General features: G+C 39.9%; 2 protein-coding genes across 4 annotated transcripts in view; both read left to right on the top strand.

Moving 5' to 3' along the window:
* Window positions 1-18140, top strand: part of LOC127952186 (zinc finger protein 665-like) — a 117132-nt gene extending 98992 nt beyond the window's left edge. For all 3 annotated transcript variants that reach the window (XM_052550586.1, XM_052550584.1, XM_052550585.1), the window contains exon 2: window positions 16433-18140. In XM_052550586.1, coding sequence (XP_052406546.1) covers window positions 16568-17848 — 1281 coding nt within the window. In that variant the 5' untranslated portion in view covers window positions 16433-16567 and the 3' untranslated portion in view covers window positions 17849-18140. The remainder of the gene's footprint in view (window positions 1-16432) is intronic.
* The window catches only part of LOC127952173 (zinc finger protein 93-like), a 119894-nt gene extending 99062 nt beyond the window's left edge, over window positions 1-20832 (top strand). The window contains exon 4 of the transcript XR_008152837.1: window positions 18148-20832. The gene's annotated coding sequence lies outside the window, so the exon portion shown is untranslated. The remainder of the gene's footprint in view (window positions 1-18147) is intronic.
* Window positions 20833-26040: the final 5208 nt, after the last annotated feature.

The raw sequence follows: 26040 nt of genomic DNA, 5'->3' as shown, positions 1-26040 counted from the left end.
TGCACTTAAATTAAGCGCTCTCTTCTCGCTATCCTTACAAGACACGCCCCTTACTTCTGATTGGCTACAAGTGTGTTTTGGGACTCGGCCCAACACTGTAGTCAAAAGTGTTTAAGTCAAATATAATGTAATATAGTAATGTTAATGATTTACAAAGAGATAACACTTTACAAGTTATGCCTTGTAAAGCATTTATAAAGGATATTTAAAAGCTCAGGTGTCTTCTAAACAAAAAACGTAAACAAACACCACACAGTGATACAGAACATAGGAATATTAACAGCATTTAAATCTCATTTGTAAAAGCTTTACAAGGCATAAATAGTCCTCACTTTAGTTGAGCTCACAAAAATAGTTAACTAACAACTACATATGTTTTAAAACTACCTGAATTAACCCTGAATTACAGTAGAAATACATGTTAATAAACCATTTATTAACAATATAAGTAACTATTACTGTATGTCTGAATAAAAAGATGAATGCACATTTAAATAGTTTATTAATCATTTACTTACAATTTCTAAGTGATCTTATGAACCATTGACGACAACTTAATAATCGGTGTGTAAATAATGCTATACTTAATTTAGAAATGATAAATTGATCATTAATAAAGTATGAAAAAACAATTATTAAATACATTATAGATATGCTTTTAAATCAGGTATAAAGCATTTATATCTGTATTTATAAACTGCTTATAAATGTCTATTAATGCTTTATAAATGATGAATTAACTGTTTCCTAATGCTTAACTAATGATTAATAGCATGCAGTTATTATAAAGTGTTACCATAGTAATTTAAAGATCAGTTTACCCCATTCATGAACACAGTGGCGGACTGGGACCCACACATTTGACTATCATGTTTAATCACTTACAGTGTATGTTTTTTTTTTTTTTTTTAATAACTATTGGATAGCTTAAGGATATATTCATGTTTGGTGTGTACGTTTTTGAATCTGTTAGCTTGAAACTGCTGACCATCAGTTATTTGCTAAATGTATCATATTCTTGTTATAGGAATCATTTCCAAAATTAGACCCTGCAAGAGCGGGAAAATTCCGACCACGTGCTTGATAAGACAACATATGATTTATGATACCCCCGAGCCAAGACAATATCTGATTGTTCAAGACAACATTTGAGGTGTGGCCAACAGACCAGTTTAAATACTTAGGACACCATAAAATCTTACTTTAAGTTTTAGCTATGCTTCTTAGCTTTTGCTATTAGTCATGTTTGCTTTTAGTTTTAGCTTTGCTTTTGCTATCAGTTCTGCCAGCTTTTAGTATGCTTTTAGCTTTTAGCTCGTAACTTTGCTTCCTAGCTTTAGCTTTTAGCCATGCTGTTAGTCATCACTGTTCTTTGAGTGTGGTTCCAGCGTGCTTCGGTCTGCATGCCTGCTGCTACTTAGCCACGATGAGAAGAAACACCACCTAGTCTCGCCAAAACTTTACTTCTTTTCTTTTCCGTTTGAGAGTTTCGTGTTCTGAGTTAAGTTTTATGTCGAGTCTCCGACGTCTGACCTTGAGTCTACGAGTTCAACTTCAACCAGCCCACAGAACTCTGCATCGTCAGCCAACGCCCAACCAAGGGATTCCCAAGACATCATTTCAGCGACTACTGAACTTCCAGCCAATCAGCGACATCGGGAAACCCCCTTTCAACTCCCTTTACACAGGAGACACACGTAACTTTACCTCCAGACTCTGATCTTTACTGGTGTGTCTAATATAATTTTAACCTCATTGAGGAACTCAATGCAAGGGTTAATTAAGTGATTGACTGTTGTTCATGTCTATGCAATTTAACATATTGCTGTAAACTTGGGATTTCACATTTCCATTCTCTTAAACTCATCTCTCCCTAACTTTCGGTCTCCCTGCAACTTGTGTGAATGTGTGAGTGTGTGCTTTTGTGTGTTAAGATTTTAACACACAAAAGCCAATAGTTTATATGTCTTAGATTTATCTAATAAAGCCTTACTCATATTGAAAAGATAATTATCTTGTGTTTTGTGCTTACAAGTCAATGTCTTAAACTGCCGATCTTGTTACTGTGCTAATAGATAGTTTTCACCTTTACAATATACAATTAAGAAAATAGCTACTTGAAAAACTTAAAGCACTGAATAATATTCCACTGTATAAAGCATTGGTTCCCAACCTGGGGTCAGGGGGGCGGCAGAGTTCACAGGGGGGCGCGTGAGCGGATATAGATACAGTCGGCATCTAGTCATAGTTGGGGGCGTGGCCGGCGTGGGGGAAAACACTGCGAGCATCGTGTGTATCTGAATGGCAAAATGCACATATAATTTTATATAAAAATATTTTTTTCAAAGTTTAAAAAAAATAATATGCTAACAATGCCAATTTCAATTACAATTTCGTTATTTCAAATGTAGGCGCGTTGCGCGTGGCAAGCGCGCTCATAATGTAAGAGACGCCGACGCGACTACAACAGTGCCCAACATCAAATGGCAAACATAATGCAAGCGGAACGAAACTGCTCGTTATTGTGTGGTTGACGGACCGTTTATCAGTTTGGACCAGTGCAGCGCGAGCCGATCGTGATCATGCGACGCTGTTACTACACAGCGCTAATAAGAGATCCAGTAAAGAAAGCATTTGAATTTGCCACAGAAGTAATAACATCGCTGCGAGATCTAGAGAGAAACATTCAAATTTCTCCGTTATTAACGGATCAAACAGCGCGTGGAAACCAGGAAGAAACATTGTGCCGTGAATGAACTATCCAGTGTCCAGATCTGCAACATTCACCATGGATTTACTGTAGTAACACTGAAACACATGAAAGTTTGGCAGGAATAGTAGGCTATAAAGCCTTCAAGTAAGGGTGTACTCACACTAGCCAGTTTGAACCGTGCCCGAGTGCGTTTGACCACCAAAGCGCAGTTCGTTTGACTATTGTGAGTGCTCCGAATCGTGCCCGGGCGCGGCTCGATTAGCCGGCCCTGGCCCGCTTGGAAGAGGTGGGCCAGGGCATGGTTCAGTTGGACTCGGGCGCGGTTCGCATGCAGTGTGAGCCCTAACCGTGCCGGAGCACGGAAAAGGACGCGTTGCGTCACGGTTTTGCGACGCTCCAAAACCAACATGGCAGGGAAAAGTCGCTTTGGTCTACGGCAGAGGTGCAAAACGCATAAAAAATAAAAACTGCAAAGTCCTTGCTGCACTTCAGCTGGTACCTTGCAAACATCCTCATATGAGCAGCACGATTACGTGAAAATTTTCGCGCCACTAAGGCGACACATCTGTTTAACAACAGGATGTGGACCAAACAACACAAAATTATCCACAAAGAAAACGGAGAGATGCATTCCATTGTGTTCAGAGAGCGCCGCTCTTCCTGTTTATCCTGAAACCGTCGCACCATAATGACGTAAGCGTGCTCCGTCACGAATGCTGAAACCCTGTATGTGAGTGCAGGCCAGAGGGGGAGTGGGGAGGGGGGACAATCGTACTCGGGCCCGGTTCATGGCAACCGTGCCTAGTGTGAGTACACCATAACATTACGTCGGTTTTATTTTGACAAGAATACAATTGCTGCCCTCAAATTTTAATCTGAAATAAAATAAACCTTGGTTTATAACTACTACAATTTAATTTTTTCCAAGAAGCTGTTTTGTTTTATATGCTCATAAGAAGAATCAATTATAGCTCCAGAATTAATCAAAGTAAAAAATATCACACTTTATTATGTTAGTTGTAATATAAAAAAAAAGAAATCAAGGAAAATTCTCTGGCATTTCTTTCTTTTTGCTGTATCAAAAACGTACCGAACCATGAATTTTGTGAACCGTTACACCCCTATATATATATTAGTACTGGGAAAAAAATTAATTGCATCCAAAATAAAAGTTTGTGTTTGCATAATATATGTGTGTGGACTGTGTATAATTATTTTGTATATAAATACATGCATATGCATGTATTCATTTAAAATATTTTGCATGTATATACATTTATATATAATTTATATTATATATAAATATAAATAATTTATATATAAATAAATAAAAATATTAAATATATACATGCATATGTGTGTATTTATATATACAAAATAATTATACACAGTACACACATTTATATTATGCAAACACAAACTTTTATTTTGGATGCGATTTAATTTTTTCCAGCACTTATATATATATATATATATATATATATATATATATATATATATATATATATATATATATATATATATATATATATATATATTGTTTATTTTACAAAAGTGATTCTGTCAAGGGCAGTAAATTACTTTCTTTCTGATGTTTTATTAACATTGACACAAATGGTGACAGCAGCTTTATTAGCAGCTTCTGTCATTTTAAGACCTCAGGGTCTGAACTCAAGTCAAGTGCCCTGTGCAAAACAGTCTCAAGTTCACCATCCTCTCAGAACCAGCATTTACAAAATGAATTCTCTCCGGGTGACATGTCCCCACAGAAGAACATTTTGAAAAATAACTCCTGAAATGGTGACTTCTGGTGAATATTGTGGAAACTAATTGATACATTTAGATAAAAATATTTCATACATTATAGCATATTATAATACAACTTATTAGGCCTATATATTTATAGAATAGCAAAATAGGCCTAATCAATATACAAGACTGAACCACATAGATGTGAAATAGGAAGGCTATCATGATTCTTTTGCCAACAATGAACCATGGATTTGTTTAGTTTATAAAACGTTTTATTTTTAACCTAAACAAATACAACATATAACATTCAAAACTCATTGGCTTAGACTGCATTTGAAGAAAAATTTTCTGTAGCCTTTGCATTTGAAGAAAAGTTTTCTGTAGCCTTGTGCAAAACTCGTTCAATAGAATTAGACTTCTAGAATGTTCTTTCCAGTGCAAAAAAATATGTTTAATTTAATTACACAACATTTTAAGGATGTGTAGTGCAAATATCTGTATATAATTATACTTTCATTATAATTAACTTTCCAGTGCAAAACAATAATACATAAAAAAAAATCTATATTAATTAAATAATAATTTCCCTCCTTCAGATACCTTATTAAGAAACCCATCATTATTTTTATAATGATGTATTATTATATATTAAGAAATGATTGCCACATTATGAAGGAGTGGGAGACAGGAACACAAGGGAGACACTGGGGAGATGTATATGGAATGTTAGGCTAAACCTGTACCATCTCTTTTAATATAATCACTTTCTTATCAACTGTATTTGAGTTCTAAAAATCCACATGATTACACAGCCTACCATATTAGCCTCTGGAGTCTAGGAACCTTGACCTCGCTCCTCCTGTCCCGTGCCCGCAGTCTCACGCTCCTTGTGATTATCGTCTGATGCATGCTGCTTAATATCACACACTCCGCCGTGACAAAAAGAAAAAACGCGATGGCATATGGTACAGTGGCCATGTATTCATTTCCCCCTCACGTATTCCAGCCATGGGTAGTCATTTTTCCATTCAATTCTATATTTTTGTGCTCATTTCTTTTTCACCTGCCGCTTGGAGGTAGTCATTTTTACATTTCCCACTGTTGTCACTTGTCATCATCGTTACTACGATACATGACTCACAATGACTGAAATCACCAATTAAAAGGGCATTCTCTGATGACGTTCCAAGATGTTAAAAATGCTACGCTGATCAAAGACAAACGGGGAGAAATTAGTAGGCCTATACCGCACCGTCATTTTTTTTTTTTCTTATCACAGCCTACAAATGTCTCCTGTCATAGTATGACATATGTTAGAAGCTATGTGTGTGTCTGTCATGGATTTGCACTGAATTGATTCTCAAAAATACGGAACAAAGTGCATTCCATATCAGTTCAATACGGAACAAGACTTTTATGTGTCGAATACGGGACAATTCCGTATTATGTGGAACGGTTTGCAACCCAGTAAGCTGCTCTGAGCTCTTTCTTGTATGTCGGCGCGTTATCACTCAATGTAACGTTAGTGTTTGGCTCCACAGCCAATCACGGCCCCCCCTCTTGCTCGGGCCCCGGGGCTTAAGCCCCGCCTAGCCCTATTGTTAATGTGGCCGTGGTTAAAAGGCTGGTTTGGTGAATCGCAGGGCATCTCAGTGATCAGCTGTGAAACAGTGATTCTGTTCAAATTCCCTTTAAAATCTTAAATGATTCCCTTGGGGCTAAATTGACCTGTTTCCCTTATAACAGTTTGGGGATTTCAACCAATAGGACAATTTATCCACAGTTGAAACAAAAAAAAAATCTGCATGCAGTAGCTGTTCATTTAGCGACTCCTATGGAGCGATACATGCTCATCACAACAATAACATTCTCCTAGAACTCAAACTTTGCATTCAGTTAACAGATCCATATGAATCATGCATGAAATAGAAGTTTATGAACTCAAACGATAGCTCTATGTGCTTTACAGATGAACTTGAAGTATTTATTTATTTGAGAAGTTCAATAATAGATCATCTTTGACTTTGTAATACAAGTTCATGATCTGATTCCTAAACAGATGTTTCCTTTTGGAGCCAATCTTTTAAAATAATCATTTCTTTTGTTGAACGAAACCAGTGTGGAAACCAATGGTTCACAAACTGGATATATCTGAGGTGCAGGGCTCGTAAAATCGCGAGCCTGATGTCAAGTCAAGTCAAGTCACCTTTATTTATATAGCGCTTTAAACAAAATACATTGCGTCAAAGCAACAGAACAACATTCATTAGGAAAAATGTGTGTCAATAATGCAAAATGATAGTTAAAGGCAGTTCATCATTGAGTTCATTGATGTCATCTCTGTTCAGTTAAATAGTGTCTGTGCATTTATTTGCAATCAAGTCAATGATATTGCTGTAGATGAAGTGTCCCCAACTAAGCAAGCCAGAGGCGACAACGGCAAGGAACTAAAGCCCTGCATTTCAGCCCGAGCCCGACGGGCTCCGACTTATTTATGCCCCTAGGGCCGGGCTTTGGGCCAATTTTCACGTTACAGCTCACATGCGGGCCGGGCCTCGGGCCTTTTTTGGGTCATCCTTCTACTTATATTTTTACGCATTAGTAAAAATAAAAAAAGAGAGAAGTTGACGTAGACGATAGAAAAACAAACATAGAAAGACATTTCATAACCTCATAACTTTCATAATCTGATAATTCAACCGTTATAATTACACTGACATACTGACATACAGTATTGTTCAAAATAATAGCAGTACAATGTGACTAACCAGAATAATCAAGGTTTTTAGTATATTTTTTATTGCTACGTGGCAAACAAGTTACCAGTAGGTTCAGTAGATTGTCAGAAAACAAACAAGACCCAGCATTCATGATATGCACGCTCTTAAGGCTGTGCAATTGGGCAATTAGTTGAAAGGGGTGTGTTCAAAAAAATAGCAGTGTCTACCTTTGACTGTACAAACTAAAAACTATTTTGTACAAACATTTTTTTTTGGGATTTAGCAATCCTGTGAATCACTAAACTAATATTTAGTTGTATGACCACAGTTTTTTAAAACTGCTTGCCATCTGTGTGGCATGGAGTCAACCAACTTGTGGCACCTCTCAGCTGTTATTCCACTCCATGATTCTTTAACAACATTCCACAATTCATTCACATTTCTTGGTTTTGCTTCAGAAACAGCATTTTTGATATCACCCCACAGGTTCTCAATTGGATTAAGGTCTGGAGATTGGGCTGGCCACTCCATAACATTAATTTTGTTGGTTTGGAACCAAGACTTTGCCCGTTTACTAGTGTGTTTTGGGTCATTGTCTTGTTGAAACAACCATTTCAAGGGCATGTCCTCTTCAGCATAGGGCAACATGACCTCTTCAAGTATTTTAACATATGCAAACTGATCCATGATCCCTGGTATGCGATAAATAGGCCCAACACCATAGTAGGAGAAACATGCCCATATCATGATGCTTGCACCTCCATGCTTCACTGTCTTCACTGTGTACTGTGGCTTGAATTCAGAGTTTGGGGGTCGTCTCACAAACTGCCTGTGGCCCTTGGACCCAAAAAGAACAATTTTACTCTCATCAGTCCACAAAATGTTCCTCCATTTCTCTTTAGGCCAGTTGATGTGTTCTTTGGCAAATTGTAACCTCTTCTGCACATGCCTTTTTTTAACAGAGGGACTTTGCGGGGGATTCTTGAAAATAGATTAGCTTCACACAGACGTCTTCTAACTGTCACAGTACTTACAGGTAACTCCAGACTGTCTTTGATCATCCTGGAGGTGATCATTGGCTGAGCCTTTGCCATTCTGGTTATTCTTCTATCCATTTTGATGGTTGTCTTCCGTTTTCTTCCACGTCTCTCTGGTTTTGCTCTCCATTTTAAGGCATTGGAGATCATTTTAGCTGAACAGCCTATCATTTTTTGCACCTCTTTATAGGTTTTCCCCTCTCTAATCAACTTTTTAATCAAAGTACGCTGTTCTTCTGAACAATGTCTTGAACGACCCATTTTTCTCAGCTTTCAAATGCATGTTCAACAAGTGTTGGCTTCATCCTTAAATAGGGGCCACCTGATTCACACCTGTTTCTTCACAAAATTGATGACCTCAGTGATTGAATGCCACACTGCTATTTTTTTGAACACACCCCTTTCAACTAATTCAACTAATTGCCCAATAGCACAGCCTTAAGAGCGTGCATATCATGAATGCTGGGTCTCATTTGTTTTCTGAGAATCTACTGAACCTACTGGTAACTTGTTTGCCACGTAGCAATAAAAAAATATACGAAAAACCTTGATTATTCTGGTTAGTCACATTGTACTGCTATTATTTTGAACAATACTGTAACAATTTCACGCACGCTTTTCCGTCAGCGCGACCCACGATTATACTTCACTTATATCCACTTATTGAAGTAGTAGCTATTATAGGCCTCTAAATTAATGTATTAATCATAGCCTAGTTGGCCAACTAATAATTATAAAATGATGATTCATGTAGAGGCGAGAATTTCGGTGTCTGCACCTGTTGCTGCGGGCCAAGCAGCAAAGAAGAGAGCGCTGGCCGAGTTTGAAAACATTGTGGAGCAGGACGAGGATGACGACGAAGTACAGCAATACATGCGCCTCAATCACAACATGGAAGGTGATGGACGAGATGTGCTGCTATGGTGGAAACAGCACGAGACCCTGCTACCACGACTGTCAAGACTGGCTCGCTCTGTGTTTAGTGTCCCCACCAGCAGCAGCAGCGAACGTGTCTTCAGTGCAGCGGGAAGAGTGATCGAAGAGAGGAGGACGGGGTTAAAACCTTCCACTCTGGATGCTATTCTTTTTCTCCACGATGCTCTGTAAGAGACAGTTCTAACTTTTCATTTGACTGGACTTTATTTTCATTGAACTGTTGGAAAATGGAAAAGAGAATGGACTATTGGACTGAAGTTCTATTGTGCATTTTTGAGGAAAGATAATCTGCAGGTTTGTTTTTAATTAATTTAATTTAATTTGTTTAGATTGTAGGCTATTTCTCATTTCGTTTGCGAGCGCTGTTGCGAGCCTGCCTCAGTATTTAAATTTTTTTTCATTTTACTCATTGTGGTTTAATAAATAAACATTTATTAAACAAACTGTCTGTGTGATATCTATGAATTTTATTGTAGCCAAGTAAACTATTAGCGTTGATTTGAGAGGCTTAATTGATTAAATATATTTTAGGCTACTCGCTGTCGGCTCAGCTGATTAACGTTAATCGTCATAAAAAAAAAAAAAAATGCTCCAAACATTTTTCTAAATTAACTTGATGAAGAAATGAAAAGAAACATAACACAAAACTGATCTATTTTTATTGCTGCAAATAGTGCAGGCTTCCGCTGTGTAATAAAATAAATAAATGAAAACACGGGCTCGTGTCGGACTAAGGCTGATAATTCTGATGAGCATTATCAACATGGATATAGTCGGACACGGGTCGGGCTAGGGCCTGAGCGTCTCGGGCCAGGGCCGGGCTCGGGCCTAGATTTGAGGCCCATGCAGGGATCTACAAGGAACCGAAACTCCATCGGTGACCGAATGGAGAGAAAAAAACCTTGGGAGAAACCAGGCTCAGTTGGGGGGCCAGTTCTCCTCTGAACAGACGAGTAGTTCAATTCCAGGCTGCAGCAAAGTCAGATTGTGCAGAAGAATCATCTGTTTCCTGTGGTCTTGTCCTGGTGGTCATCTGGGACAGGGGATCTGTATCTGGGTCCTGGTCTCTGCTGTCTTTCAGGGATGTAGAGGTCCTTTCTAGGTGCTGATCCACCATCTGGTCTGGATTCGTACTGGATCCGGGTGACTGCAGTGACCCTCTGATCTGGATACAGACTGGATCTGGTGGCTACGGTGACCTCGGAACAAGAGAGAAACAGACTAACATTAGCGTAGATGCCATTCTTCTAATGATGTAGCAAGTACATCGGGTGGTATGGGAAGTGTTCCGGTTTACCTAATTAATGCAGCCTAAAAAATCCTTTAACGGATTTGGATATTAAAAGCATATTAGTATGTTATGTGTAAGCCAGGTTAAAAAGATGGGTCTTTAATCTAGATTTAAACTGCAAGAGGGTGTCTGCCTCCCGAAGAATAGGTAAAATGGGTACAACAGTAGGTTATTCCAGAGTTTAGGCGCCAAATAGGAAAAGCATCTGATGCCCGCAGTTGATTTTGATATTCTAGGTATTATCAAATTGCCTGAGTTTTGAGAACGTAGCGGACGTAGAGGATTATAATGTAAAATGAGCTCATTCAAAAACAGGTGCTAAACCATTCAGGGCTTTATACGTAATAAGCAATATTTTAAAATCTATAAAATGTTTGATAGGGAGCCAGTGCAGTGTTGACAGGACCGGGCTAATATGGTCATACTTCTTGGTTCTAGTAAGGACTCTTGCTGCTGCATTTTGGACTAGCTGTAGTTTGTTTACTAAGCCTGCAGAACAACCACCCAATAAAGCATTACAATAATCTAACCTTGAGGTCATAAATGCGTGGATTAACATTTCTGCATTTGACATTGAGAGCATAGGCCATAATTTAGATATATTTTTGAGATGGAAAAATGCAGTTTTACAAATGCTAGAAACGTGGCTTTCTAAGGAAAGATTGCAATAAAATAGCACACCTAGGTTCCTAACTGATGACGAAAAATTGACAGAGCAGCCATCAAGTCTTAGACAGTGTTCTAGATTATTACATGCAGAGTTTTTAGGTCCTATAATTAACACCTCTGTTTTTTTTTCAGAATTTAGCAGTAAGAAATTACTCGTCATCCAGTTTTTTATATCGACTATGCATTCCATTCGTTTTTCAAATTGGTGTGTTTCACCGGGCCGTGAAGAAATATAGAGCTGAGTATCATCAGCATAACAGTGAAAGCTAACACCATGTTTCCTGATAATATCTCCCAAGGGTAACATAAAGTGTGAAGAGTAGCGGCCCTAGTACTGAGTATTGAGGTACTCCATACTGCACTTGTGATCGATATGATACATCTTCATTCACTACTACGAACTGATGCCGGTCATATAAGTACGATTTAAACCATGCTAATGCACTTCCATTAATGCCAACAAAGTGTTCAAGTTGATGCAAAAGAATGTTGTGGTCAATTGTGTCAAATGCAGCACTAAGATCCAATAAAACTAATAGAGAGATAAAGCCATGATCAGATGATAAGAGAAGGTCATTTGTAACTCTAAGGAGAGCAGTCTCAGTACTATGATACGGTCTAAATCCTGACTGGAAATCCTCACATATACCATTTTTCTCTAAGAAGTAATATAATTGTGAGGCTACCACCTTTTCTAGTATCTTGGACAGAAAAGGGAGATTCGAGATTGGACTATAATTAACTAGTTATTTGGGGTCAAGTTGTGGTTTTTTGGCGAGAGGCTTAATAACAGCCAGTTTGAAGGTTTTGGGGACTTATCCTAATGACAATGAGGAATTAATAATAGTCAGAAGAGGATCTATGACTTCTGGAAGCACCTCTTTTAGGAGCTTAGATGGTATAGGTTCTAACATACATGTTGTTGGTTTAGATGATTTAACAAGTTTATACAATTCTTCCTCTCCTATAGTAGAGAATGAGTGGAACTGTTCCTCAGGGGGTCTATAGTGCACTGTCTGATCCGATACTGTAGCTGGCGGCTGAATGGTTACAATTTTATCTCTAATAGTATTGATTTTAGAAGTTAAATAGTTCATAAAGTCATTATTGCTGTGATATTGGGAAATGTCAACACTTGTTGAGGCTTTATTTTTCGTTAATTTAGCCACTGTATTGAATGAATAAATACCTGGGGTTATGTTTGTTTTCTTCTAAAAGAGAAGAAAAGTAGTCGGATCTAGCAGTTTTTAATGCTTTTCTGTAGGATAGGTTACTTTCCCGCCAAGCAATACGAAATACCTCTAGTTTTGTTTTCCTCCATCTGCGCTCCATTCTTCGGGCTGCTCTCTTTAGGGTGCGAGTATGTTCATTATACAATGGTGTCATACTGGTTTCCTTAACCTTCCTTAAACATAAAGGAGCAACTGTATTTAAAGTGCTAGAAAAGAGAGAGTCCATAATTTCTGTTACATCATCAAGTTGTTCTGAGGTTTTGGATATGCTAAGGAATTTGAATACATCAGGAAGATAACTTAAAAAGCAGTCTTTTGTGGTAGAAGTGATGGTTCTTCCATACTAATAGCCAAAATTGTAATTCTACTTCTTGTTACATGAAGTTTGCCCAAAACTAAATAATGATCTGAGATATCATCACTTGGCTGCGTAATTTCAACACTATCAACATCAATTCCATGTGACAGTATTAAATCTAGAGTATGATTTTGACAATGAGTAGGTCCTGAAACATGTTGTCTAACCTCAATAGAGTTCAAAATGTCTATAAATGCTGATCGCAATGCATCTTTTTCATTATCAACATGGATATTAAAATCACCAACTATTAAAACTTTATCTGCAGCCAGGACTAGCTTGGATGTAAAATCCCCAAACTCTTTAATAAAGTCTGTATGGTGCCCTGGTGGCCTGTATACAGTAGCCAGTACAAACATAACAGGGGATTTATCATTAACATTTGTTTCCCTGGATAATGTTATATGAAGGACCATTACTTCAAACGAGTTATAGTTGAAGCCTGCCCCCTGAGAAATCCTGAAAACGTTGTTATAAATTGAAGCAACACCTCCCCCTTTGCCTTTTAGACGTGGCTCATGTTTATAACTGTAATCTTGGGAGGTGGACTCATTTAAGATAATGTAATCATCAGATTTTAGCCAGGTTTCTGTCAAACGGAGCACATTTAGATTATGATCAGTGATCATATTTTTTACAAAAAGTGTTTTCGTAGAAAGGGATCTGATATTCAATAAGCAAAGCTTTATCATTTGTTTATCCGTATTGCATCTGTTTTTTATTTGTTGAACCTCAATTAAATTGTTAATCTTAACTTGGTTAGGATGTTTTTTGTATTTTCTAGTTCGGGGAACAAACACAGTGTGATATCTAGGTGAAAGAGTCTCTATGTGCTGAGAATTAACTGACCACTGTGACGTGAGGCAGCTAGCAGATGGTCGGTTTAGCCAGTCCGTCTGCTACCTGGGCCCCAGTTAGTTAAGTATAAACACTAAAACTATTTGCCATATTTATAGAGAGAAGAGTGGCGCCACCCCAGGAGGGATGAAGACGATCCCTTTTCAACAGGTCAGGTCTGCCCCAAATGCTCGTCCAATTGTCTATGAAACCTATGTTATTCTGTGGGCACCACTTAGACATCCAGGCGTTGAGTGATGACAATCTGCTATGCATCTAGTCACCACGGTAAGCAGGGAGGGGGCAAGAGCACATTACAGTGTCTGACATCATGCTTGCAAGTTCACACACCTATTTAATGTTATTTTTAGTGATCTCCGACTGGCGAAGTCGAACATCATTAGCGCCGGCATGAATAACAATCTTACTGTATTTACGTTTAGCATTAGTTAGCACTTTTAAATTTGCCAAGATGTCAGGCGCTCTGGCTCCCGGTAAACATTTGACTATGGTGGCTAGTGTCTCTGTATTCATGTTCCGTACGATAGAATCACCAATAACTAGAGCACTTTCATCAGGTTTCTCAGTGGGTGCATCACTGAGTGGGGAGAACCCGTTTAATGTTTTGATCTCTAATTCTGAAATCTTCTCTGTCAGCCTTACCATTTCCCTGCATTTATCACATGTGAATCCCTCCTCTGCGACAGAGATAGATAAACTGTACATGTGGCAAGAGGTGCAAATAACAATAGCAGGAGAAGCCATTACTCACCGCGCTTGATGAAATATTCTTACCACGGTTGTTTGATGAACTTGTGAAAAACTTGAGTGAAAGAGAGGAGAGGAGAAAAGAAAACAGTGATAGGTTCGAATGAAAACACTAATGACAACCTAACGAGTGCTAACGCAATGCAGGTGTACTGCACTCATGGGTATAAAATAAAATTGAGCGACACCCGCATATGTCCTGGGGCTATTGTGTTTTCCAGTCGGGCTCCAAAATATATCACCGCTCTGCCCAATGGTCTATCGTGAATAGTGACGTAAAGTTCCTAACTTGATTCGCGTTGTTCATTCGCTTGAAGGGTTAAATGGATCATAGCTGATCGTTTGCACTTAAATCTTGCCAAATCAAGTGTTTTAACCAATTCGTGCACATTCTGTAAAACTATTAATTATACTATTAAAAATAAATACTATTAAAAATAATTGTCTCTTCAAGTATTATCGTAAACACAGTCGGTTATGTTTTAAGCAAATTTACGTGTGAAAGGGGCAGTGTTTCAAGATACGCAATAGACCAAACAAAACACACTCCTTGCCGCCCACGCGATCGACTCACTCATCCATATGTGTATAAAAGAGGTTTAATATTATGATTTCCGTCATTTTAAAAATATATATATTTATTAGTGGGGCAAAAGACCGGTGGTACCGAGGTCTCGTTCAAACCTGGTTCTTGATTCATACATCGCGATGATTTCTGCGAAATTAATCAAATCTAATTTTAGTCGCCAGTGTGTGAGTTAGAGGCCAAGTAATAGTTTAGCTCAGATATATGTTCACTCTCCGAACACTCTGAGAGAGCACTTCAGAGTTTGACTCTCTGTCAGGCGACCTGTTTTTTTTTTTTTTTTTTTTTAGTTCATCTCCATTGATGCACAGCGCACCTGTGTTTAATGTACCGTAAACTCTAGTGTGAAGGCGCTCAGATCGCCATCGGTTTCTCTCACACACACACAGAGACTGAGAGAGAGAGAACTGACACGCTACATTTAAACAGTATTCTTTGTTGTATTTTCTTGTCAAAATAGTGGCGTTCCTTTTGGAAGTCTACAGCCTTTAAGAACAGCTGGGTTTTCCGATAACATTAGTGTGTGTAACGTTAATGCGCAAATGGCAATCTTATTGGCTGGCGCTCACCTATTATCGTCCGTTTTGATTTCAGCAAATCAGTTCCAACTAGCGCACGAAACCCGATTAATATTCATGAATCAAGCAGCTCATTAATCCTTGTTAATCTTATATGCATTTAAACATGGTTATCAAGTTTACTTCTAATTACTAAAGTTCTAATTATATATCAGTTTGGCGAGTAAACTAAAATATTTACTAGCCAACGACGATTCAATTGCCAAGGTGTCCGTAGAGGGTTGCATGGACTGAAGTGCGTGACGCTTGCAGTAATTTCAGCATCTGCCATCTCAATGAGGTATTCATGGCAACCCGTCAAAATAAAAGTTAATTTTTACATAAAGGCATTGTGCAAGAAATATTACTATTTAGTACAATCTATGTGATACTGCTACTACTGTTGAAAATAAATTACACTTTTAAAAGAATTAAATCACACAATATTTCTTCCATGTTTTAATTTTAATAGCAAATCCCCTTTATTTAACAAAAAATTAAATGTTTAAATTTCATTTAATTAAAAGACAAATAAAATTTGGGTGAAACTTGTTTATGGTTTTTCATAATTATATTACTTGTAGAAAAACTTTAAACACAATTTTAAATAAGTATGAAGAATGGCATTGGTTGTATTTTTAGTGATACATATTTTTTTTAATTAGCATATTTTTGTGTTTTGCTTTGGTACCGAAATTGGTACAGAGAACCGTGGATATTCACTGGTATCGGTACCGAATACTGACATTTTGGTACCGTGACAACACTAATATGTATATTTGTGTACCGGGTGGGCCAGATGGCCAGTCATTTTCCGGTACATTTAATTGATAAAACTGCATAAAAATGATCTAAATTTTGTAATTCAGTTGTCTACATCATGCTTTACAGTTTTATATCCTTTCAATTTATTTATTTATTTTACACTTTTTTTTAACAAGTTAATGAAAATTTACCATTTTTACTTTTGTTTCAGAGCTGATTGAAAAATCATGTCAGATACGGAGAAAAACCCAAACAGAAAGAATTAAAGAAAAGGAAGAAGAAGAAATCTTTCCCCTGCACTCAGTGTGGAAAGAGTTTCACAAGCAAATCTCTTCTCAAGCTACACATGAACATCCAAAATGGAGAGAAAACGTTCACTTGTGATCAGTGCGGGAAGAGTTTCACAAGCAAATCTCTTCTCAAGCTACACATGAGAGTTCATACTGGAGAGAAACCGTTCACTTGTGATCAGTGCGGGAGGAGTTTTACAAGCAAATCTCTTCTCAAGCTACACATGAGAGTTCATACTGGAGAGAAACCGTTCACTTGTGATCTGTGCGGGAAGAGTTTCTCACAATCAGCAATCCTTATGACACACATGAACATCCACACTGGAGAGAAACCACACACATGTGATCAATGCGGGAAGAGTTTCACACGGTCATCAAACCTTATGACACACATGAACATCCACACTGGAGAGAAACCACACACATGTGATCAATGCGGGAAAACATTTTTGTGGTCTTCAAACCTGACAAAACACCTGAAACTTCATGCGAAGGAGAAGCCACATTCATGTCATTTGTGTGGAAAGAGTTTTCGATTAAAAGAATATTTGAAAGCTCATCAGAAAAAACATACTGGTGTGAGAGAGTACATGTGCTTTGAGTGTGAAAGGACTTTTATTTCAGCGAGCCATTTAAAACTGCATGAGAAGAATCACAGTGGAGAGAAACCTTACAAGTGTTCACACTGTGACAAGAGATTCATTGTTTCATCACATCTGAAAACACATGAGATGATCCACACTGGAGAGAAACCTTTTAAGTGTTCACACTGTGACGAGAGATTCATTCAGTCAGGAAACCTGAAAACACATGAGATGATCCACACTGGAGAGAAACCTTACAAGTGTTCACACTGTGAAAAGAGATTCAGTGTGTCATCACATCTAAAAACACACGAGAGGATCCACACTGGAGAGAAACCTTACAAGTGTTCACACTGTGACAAGAGATTCAGTGTGTCATCACATCTAAAAACACATGAGAGGATCCACACTGGAGAGAAACCTTACAAGTGTTCACACTGTGACAAGAGATTCAGTGTGTCATCACATCTAAAAACACATGAGAGGATCCACACTGGAGAGAAACCTTACAAGTGTTCACACTGTGATGACCGATTCAGTCGATCAGGATACCTGAAAACACACGAGAGGATCCACACTGGAGAGAAACCTTACAAGTGTTCACACTGTGACGAGAGATTCAGTGTGTCATCACATCTAAAAAGACACGAGAGGATCCACACTGGAGAGAAACCGTATCACTGCACTGCATGTGGGAAGTGTTTCAAACATTCATCTTCTCTACACAATCATACAAAAAACAAACACAGTTAGTAGATCATCTTCAGATCTGATGCTGCTTCCTCACCAAATGTGACACAATAATGGATCAAGCAGTGAAATATCATCTGGATAAATCATTACCAGTGACAAGAAAAAGAAACATTATCTGAAGTTTTCTCAGTGAAGTTCATCTTCAAAACCAGCAGATTCAACCGATTCAGGTCAACTCAAAGATACATTTTCTCCCCAAAGAACAATGTCACAAAGGTTTATTATTGTACATCATTTTGCTTCATGATATAAATGATATCCCATGGGGCGGGTTACGGAAAATTTCTCAAAAATCTCAGTTCTCAACTTAAGATATATGTTAAATTAGGATTTGTTTCAAATTCGTATTACAGAAGCAAATCTTAACTTGATTTAGGATTATTATCCTATCTTACAAAGTCGTATCTTATATCTAGTTAGGAAACACTGTGCGAGCTGCTGATGAGGGAAACAGAATAACAGAAGCTACTTCAATTTGGCAAAGAAAAGTAAAGGCATTAGTCAATGGAAGAGTCTTTTCTGAAGTAGCTTTTGTCCTGAATGTTGTCCTAACTGAAATGATCATGGTTATCAATCAGATTAGATAATATTTTAAAGTTAGGATCTTTCTGTTACTATGGCATCCTGGATACCTTTACCAGACCAGATGAACTTTACGACCCAATGGCATGTTGAGAGTCCTCCCTCTCACTACCTTTCCCCATAGGAGACACCCATAATGCCCATAAAAGACTCTTCTCTAGTTAATTCATAGGAAAAAACACTTTCTCTGTGTAATGATTCAACCTTTGTAATCATCGGGAAGAAGGAGGCAGGAACCGGCGGACAAACAAATGATATTTTAATAATTCAAAATAAACACAAAACCGCGCACCAGCCCCTCACGGACGACGGATGCGCGCAAATCACCTTTATTTATATAGTGCTTTAAACAAAATACATTGCGCCAAAGCACTGAACAACATTCATTTGGAAAACAGTGTCTCAATAATGCAAAATGATAGTTAAAGGCAGTTCATCATTGAATTCATTGATGTCATCTCTGTTCAGTTGAAATAGTGTCTGTTTTAATTTGCAATCAAGTCAACGATATCGCTGTAGATGAAGTGACCCCAACTAAGCAAGCCAGAGGCGACAGCGGCAAGGAACCGAAACTCCATCGGTGACAGAATGGAGAAAAAAACCTTGGGAGAAACCAGGCTCAGTTGGGGGGCCAGTTCTCCTCTGACCAGACGAAACCAGTAGTTCAATTCCAGGCTGCAGCAAAGTCAGATTGTGCAGAAGAATCATCTGTTTCCTGTGGTCTTGTCCTGGTGCTCCTCTGAGACAAGGTCTTTACAGGGGATCTGTATCTGGGGCTCTAGTTGTCCTGGTCTCCGCTGTCTTTCAGGGCAGTAGAGGTCCTTTCTAGGTGCTGATCCACCATCTGGTCTGGATACGTACTGGATCCGGGTGACTGCAGTGACCCTCTGATCTGGACACAGACTGGATCTGGTGGCCACGTTGACCTCGGAACAAGAGAGAAACAGACAAATATTAGCGTAGATGCCATTCTTCTAATGATGTAGAAAGTACGGTGTTATGTGAAGTGTTCCGGTTCCAGTTTACCTAATTAATGCAGCCTAAAAATCCTTTAACGGATTTGGATATTAAAAGCATATTAGTATGTTATGTGTATGCCAGGTTAAAGAGATGGGTCTTTAATCTAGATTTAAACTGCAAGAGTGTGTCTGCCTCCCGAACAATGTTAGGTAGGTTATTCCAGAGTTTAGGCGCCAAATAGGAAAAGGATCTGCCGCCCGCAGTTGATTTTGATATTCTAGGTATTATCAAATTGCCTGAGTTTTGAGAACGTAGCGGACGTAGAGGAGTATAATGTAAAAGGAGCTCATTCAAATACTGAGGTGCTAAACCATTCAGGGCTTTATACGTAATAAGCAATATTTTAAAATCTATACGATGTTTGATAGGGAGCCAGTGCAGTGTGGACAGGACCGGGCTAATATGGTCATACTTCCTGGTTCTAGTAAGAACTCTTGCTGCTGCATTTTGGACTAGCTGTAGTTTGTTTACCAAGCGTGCAGAACAACCACCCAATAAAGCATTACAGTAGTCTAACCTTGAAGTCATAAATGCATGGATTAACATTTCTGCATTTGACATTGAGAGCATAGGCCGTAATTTAGATATATTTTTGAGATGGAAAAATGCAGTTTTACAAATGCTAGAAACGTGGCTTTCTAAGGAAAGATTGCGATCAAGTAGCACACCTAGGTTCCTAACTGATGACGAAGAATTGACAGAGCAACCATCAAGTCTTAGACAGTGTTCTAGGTTATTACAAGTAGAGTTTTTAGGCCCTATGATTAACACCTCTGTTTTTTCTGAATTAAAAAGCAAATAAAAAGCAAAACATAAACTAAAATCCCAGGCCTGGTCCTCTCTCGTCCTTTACTATCGTCGCTCCAGTTTTATATCCTACCATCTCCTACGTGGGACTCAAGACCTGCGGTGGGTCGCAGGTGTCGCTGATTTCCCAATCATTCCGCCGGCCTCACTCCTTGTTCCCACATCCCTCGGCCCCGTCCCACTCGCCACACTCTGAAAGAACACGCATATCGCCAGGTCACTGTGTATATTATTACTGTTCTCGTATATTGTCTTTTGTATTGTATACTGTTTTATGCATGCATTATGATATATCACTAGTTAAAATAACCTCATCTATACCATGTTTGGTCTCTTTGAATTTGTGTTTTGATGATCTAATTGAGAGTGTACATATGTTGATACCTACACTACATGATAATGCTCTGAGAATCTTTTGCATCAAAACCCAATGCCATTAAATATACAAAATACCATGCTGCGACGACAAAGAGTCGTAAACTTTCCCTCCGAAAGTGTAGATCTCTATTGGTTAAGAAATGTGTTAGACTAGTTTGTGTTAGTGTTTAGTTAATAAAACTCTTGTGCACAGATTACATGAGTTTCTGATTGTGTCACTGCTTGTGAATAATGTCCCTTTTACAAAATGATTTAGCTACATGCTCTAAAACATTCGTTCTGTTAGAAATATTCTGTGGCCATGAAACATTCATTTATTTAGTTATTTAGCGAATTAAGGTTTTTGATGATAATTCAAAAATACCTGTTAAATAACAGTGTTTGTTAAAGTTTAAATGAAGTTTTTGTACTTTATTAAATTTAGGATCTTTTACTCAAATTTTGTTTGGCAGCTGTTGCGTCCACTCATTAAACTTTTTTTTTTTTTACCGTGTGAGTAATGGAGCCAGTTGCCCCATCTGGTGGGGATTTCCTTTTTCATCATAAGAAAAAAAATGAATAAGGTAGTGAATAAGGAATATGAATAAGGTAGTATTTATCTGTATAAAATGTATGATGTATGTAATTTCTGTGAAAGTATCAGCACAAAGGGAGATGTAGTATAAAACTGATTAAACAGAAATATTTCATATAAATATTGAATCAATAATCTTTCCAAAACTATGGTTTGTTAGGAGGACAATATTTGGTCGAGATACAACTATTTGAAAATCTGTAATCTGAAGGAGCAAAAAATCTAAATATTGAGAAAATCATCTTTAAAACTGTGCAAATGAAGTTCTAAGGAAATGTACAAAATATCTTCATGGAACATGGTCTTTCATAAATATCCTAATGATTTTTGTCATAACAGAAAAAAATTATAATTTTGTATTAAATTTATTTGCCACATGCGTTTGCTAGGCCTAAAGGTCACGATTTTATCAGAGCCTCCAGCGTGTGGTGATGAGTAAGAGGTGATGCGGAGGTGTGTCTGATTGACAACGAGGGAAAACAGGTGAAGACGATGCTTAGGAGCACGTTGTACATCACATTGTACTCAGGGGACATCTTTTCTGTTAAAGCCGCGATCAACTTCGGTCAACTTCCAATAGGCACGTGATGAACTCATCCACAAGAGCGGTACTAAATTTCACATTCAAGACTTCAACAGACTGTACTATCTGAACACTGTCAGCGAGGACAATGATAGTTGTAAAGGATGTAATGCCATTCAAACCTGGCATGAGATCCTCAGCCACTGCAATAATGATGATGTTTCCAGATTGCAGGATGTAGCTGAAGGAATGAAAATCAAAGGGAAAAATTTATAAATCTAACCTAAACTGTGATGTTGGCACACAAGGTAAATTTGTTCAAAGTAGAAACGGCTAACCTGTCACAAGAGCTAAAGCTGCACTGGAAATAGTACACACAGATCTAGCTGGCCGGATTGATCTGGTAGCTAAAGACGGTTTCAAGTGTGCGTTGGCATTTACTCATGAATATTTGGGTTCAGTGTTTCTGTAATTTCTAAAAGCTATGAGTGACACTGTGAAAGCTACTGAAAAGTTCCTCAATTGTACAGCCCCTTATGAAACTATAAAGTGTATTAGGTCAGACAAAGGCACAGAATTTACGGCAAATGAGTTTCAGTCTCTATTAAGGAAGAACTGTAACACAGTGAATTTCATCCGGCACCCCGAAATGGGCAAACATCTCATCCACTAGTCGCTGTGCAGACGTGGAAGCACTCTGATCCGGCACCGCATATGCTACAGGCCACTTCGTAAAATAGTCCATAGCTACCAGGACAAAGTGATTGCCGGCCTTTGTGATAGGAAATGGTCCCAAGATACCAACTCCGATCCTCTCCATGGGTGCTCCTACTAGGTACTGCTGCAACGTCGCTTGAGAGCGTTGGCTGGGTCCCTTCTGTGCCGTGCAGACATCACAGCAGTTAACGTGTAGCTTTGCATCCTGCCGACACCCCAGCCAGTAGAATCGCTGCAGCAGCCGCTGCACTGTTTTGGAGTTCCCGAAATTGCCAGCTCCAGCTGCCCCATGAACCCAATGGAGGACTTCTGGCTGCAGAGTGTGGGGAACCAGGAGTTGCAGACGGTCAACTCCCCCCCTGGGTGCCTGCCACCGCCTGTAGATCACATAATCGTGGAGCTCCAGGCTGCCCCACTGAGAATGAAGTGACTTGATCTCAGGCCCCCTCAGGCCAGTCCGGACGTGCTCGAGCCTCCAGCCAACCCCTCACCTTCACCTGAACTCGGTCATTCGTCTGCTGTTGTCTCAGCTGCTCAATGGTGAATGGCCCTCCATCTCCACCACTGCCACCCGGCTCTGTTGCTGCCGATGATGGGCCCAGATCTAGTTCTTCGTGGCGAGAACAATACTGACATTGAAGTCGTACTCTTGGAGGATCTCCAGCCACCTTGCCACCTGACCCTCTGGTTGGCGGAAGTTCAGCATCCAGGTGAGGCTAGTGTGGTCGGTCCTCAGTGTGAACCTGGTGCCCAGGAGGTAGGGGCCTGAAGTGACGGACTGCCAGGACCACAGCTAACAACTCCCGCTGGGTGACACAGTAGTTTCTTTCAGGACGACTGAGGCTGCAGCTATAATAGGCCACAACTCGCTCTCCAGTCTCCCCCTTCTGGGAGAGTACGGCGCCAACCCCCACGTTGCTGGCATCAGTGTCCACCAGGAAAGGTTGGTTGGGATCAGGGTAGGCCAGAACAGGAGCATCTTTGAGAGCGGCTTTTAGCTGGTGGAAGGCGGCCGCACAGTCCTCGGACCACCCGAATCGCACACCCTTATTTGTCAGCTGATGTAAGGAGCTGGCGATGGTTGCAAAGTCTCTGACATACCTTCTATAATAGGAAGCCAGGCCTAAGAAGCTCCGCAACTCAGTGATGTTGGTTGGTGGGGGCCAGTGCCTCACTGTGGCCACCTTTTTGGGTCGGTGGCCACCCCGCTCTCACTAACAATTTGCCCCAGGAACTGCCTTTGGCGGCTGAGCAGGTTACACTTGGCCGGGTTCAACCACAGCCCGGCATTACGGATGGCTGTCAGGACCTCCCTTAAATTGTGGACAGCGTGGCCAAATCTCTGGCATGGACTAACAGATCATCCAAATAGACCACACAGCGGGTACGGGGAATGTCTATAAGGACCCGCTCCATCAACCTCTCAAAGGTGGATGGGGCATTACAAAGCCCAAAGGGCATCACCTTAAACTGCCACAGTCCTTGCCCTGTGGTAAATGCAGTTTTGGGCTGGGCCTCTGCCGCCAGCTCCACTTGCCAATACCCACTGCGCAAGTCCAAAGAGCTGAACCAACAGGATCCAGCAACATAATCCAATGAGTCATCAATACGCAGAAGTGGGTATGAGTCCCTGGTGAAGTGCCCCCGGTTCTCCATAGCGGAAGCAGCGGTCTAGTCTCGATCTCCGTCGGGGGGTCACTGGTTGAGCACGGCTGACCTCCTCCTCCTGAGGCTGGACCCCGTCTAGCTCTCTTTCTGCTGCTCTTGTCAGCTGGTGCTGGAGTGGAGATCGACCTGTTGTCGGCCCAGCCTGCAACACCTCCTCAGCTCGCTCAGCCTCTCTCAGTGCCTCACTCAGGTCTTGGGGTGATGACAGGCGGACATGCTGGCGTAGCCGCTCAGGTGTAAGGCCCCTCAGGAAAGCGTGGAGGCTCAGCTCTTCCCTCGCTGTGGCTGGGAAAGTAGGGTAGCCTTTCCTAGTGTTGATATATATGTCAGCGGCGAATGCACCCACACTCTCTCCTTCACATCAATATCAGTTAGTAAGCTCCTCCCTGCTCTGCTCTGCAGAGGTTCTCTGCCCGAAGCGGCTCTTAAGTGCAGCGATGAGGGCCTGGAGATCACGCCTCTCTTCAGGGGACAGATCGATGAGGACCTGAAGTGCAGGACCCTCCAAGGTGAGGGCCAAGTGAGTCGCGGTCTCTTCGCGGGTCCAACCATCATGGAGATGAGCCAGATCGACCTGAGCCAGGTGGGGCTCCAGGGGCGTCAACCCACTGTATCGTGGCAGCTTGGCGGGCGATCGTGAGAAGAGACCGGACTGGACACTGATTTGGTGTGTTGGTGTGATAGTCGGAGATTCATTCTGCCCATGCCTAGGAGAGCGAAACACAGTCCGGGGAACTCTGGCGCCATCAGGCCAGTCCAGAGCCCTGTTTCTACGCGTCGCCTCATTTGTCAGGCACTCTATCATGATGCGGTTCTCTCTGAGGGCATGCTCTATTTCGCCTATATTGTTCTATAACGGCATCTTCTGAACAGCCTAAATTCCACTTCTGACACCAATGTAACAACTAGCAGTTGTTCTATTAACATGGGGTGACTAGAACTAAGCTACACTGTTTTTTTTTTAATCTAATGGCTAACAGGATGCTAGCATCTATACATCACAACTTACTTTCCCACACACCACACGACCGTGAGTGTCTCTGTGAGCAGAGTTATTAACAAACCAGCCAACAGGAGGCAGTATTGTCTGTTACCCTTTAATTCTGAGCCCAACATTCAAACTGATACAGGCAAGGCCATATCAAAAGTCACTCCTCTACACATCTCTCTCCATGATGGTGACAGTCACCCTTTTATATAACATGGCAGTAAATGAACCCAAATCAACTCAAATTAACTTGGACATGAACACACATAACATTACTAACACAAGAACTCAACCATCTTGCTTAACCCATAATTGAATGCTAAACAAATACCCATAATGCACCTGGCTGCCAGTGCTGACTTTCAGGTCATTATAGCATCCTCCCAGTCAAAAGAAAATGTGACTGATCAGACCCCAGAAGAGACTCATAAACCGCAGAATGAGACTAAAGATTCTAAAGATAAAGAGACTAAAGATAAAGAGTCTTTAAAGACTAAAGAATGAGACTTTAAAGACTCAGACAGAAGTAGCTGATCACAGTACGCGTTACCCACTGTAAAAAATTGTCGTTACATAACAGTAATTTACTGGCAGCAGGGGTGCCAGTAAAGTACTTTTAATTTACAGCTCTCAACCATTAATTTACCACTCTTCATTTTTTACAGTATTTTACCGTAAATTCTACCATGGAAATTAACTCCACTCCACTTCAAACAGTTCGAGTTTAAAAACTAGCATTCCTATAATGTTAGTACTATGAACTTATTTCATTTGAGTCCACTGAGAAGGAATATTTCTTAAGGTAAAACTGCAAACACTTAATGTGTAATAGTAAAGTAACTAAATGCATGACTTTTACTCAAATCACTGCAGCTCACATGTATGTGCTGAAATACTTAACACAGAGATCACCAATGTATCAGGAGAATCCAAAT

This window comes from Carassius gibelio, chromosome B3 (genome assembly GCF_023724105.1).
Source record: "Carassius gibelio isolate Cgi1373 ecotype wild population from Czech Republic chromosome B3, carGib1.2-hapl.c, whole genome shotgun sequence".
NCBI lineage: Eukaryota > Metazoa > Chordata > Actinopteri > Cypriniformes > Cyprinidae > Carassius > Carassius gibelio.
This window is presented reverse-complemented; position numbering and strand designations above follow the sequence as displayed.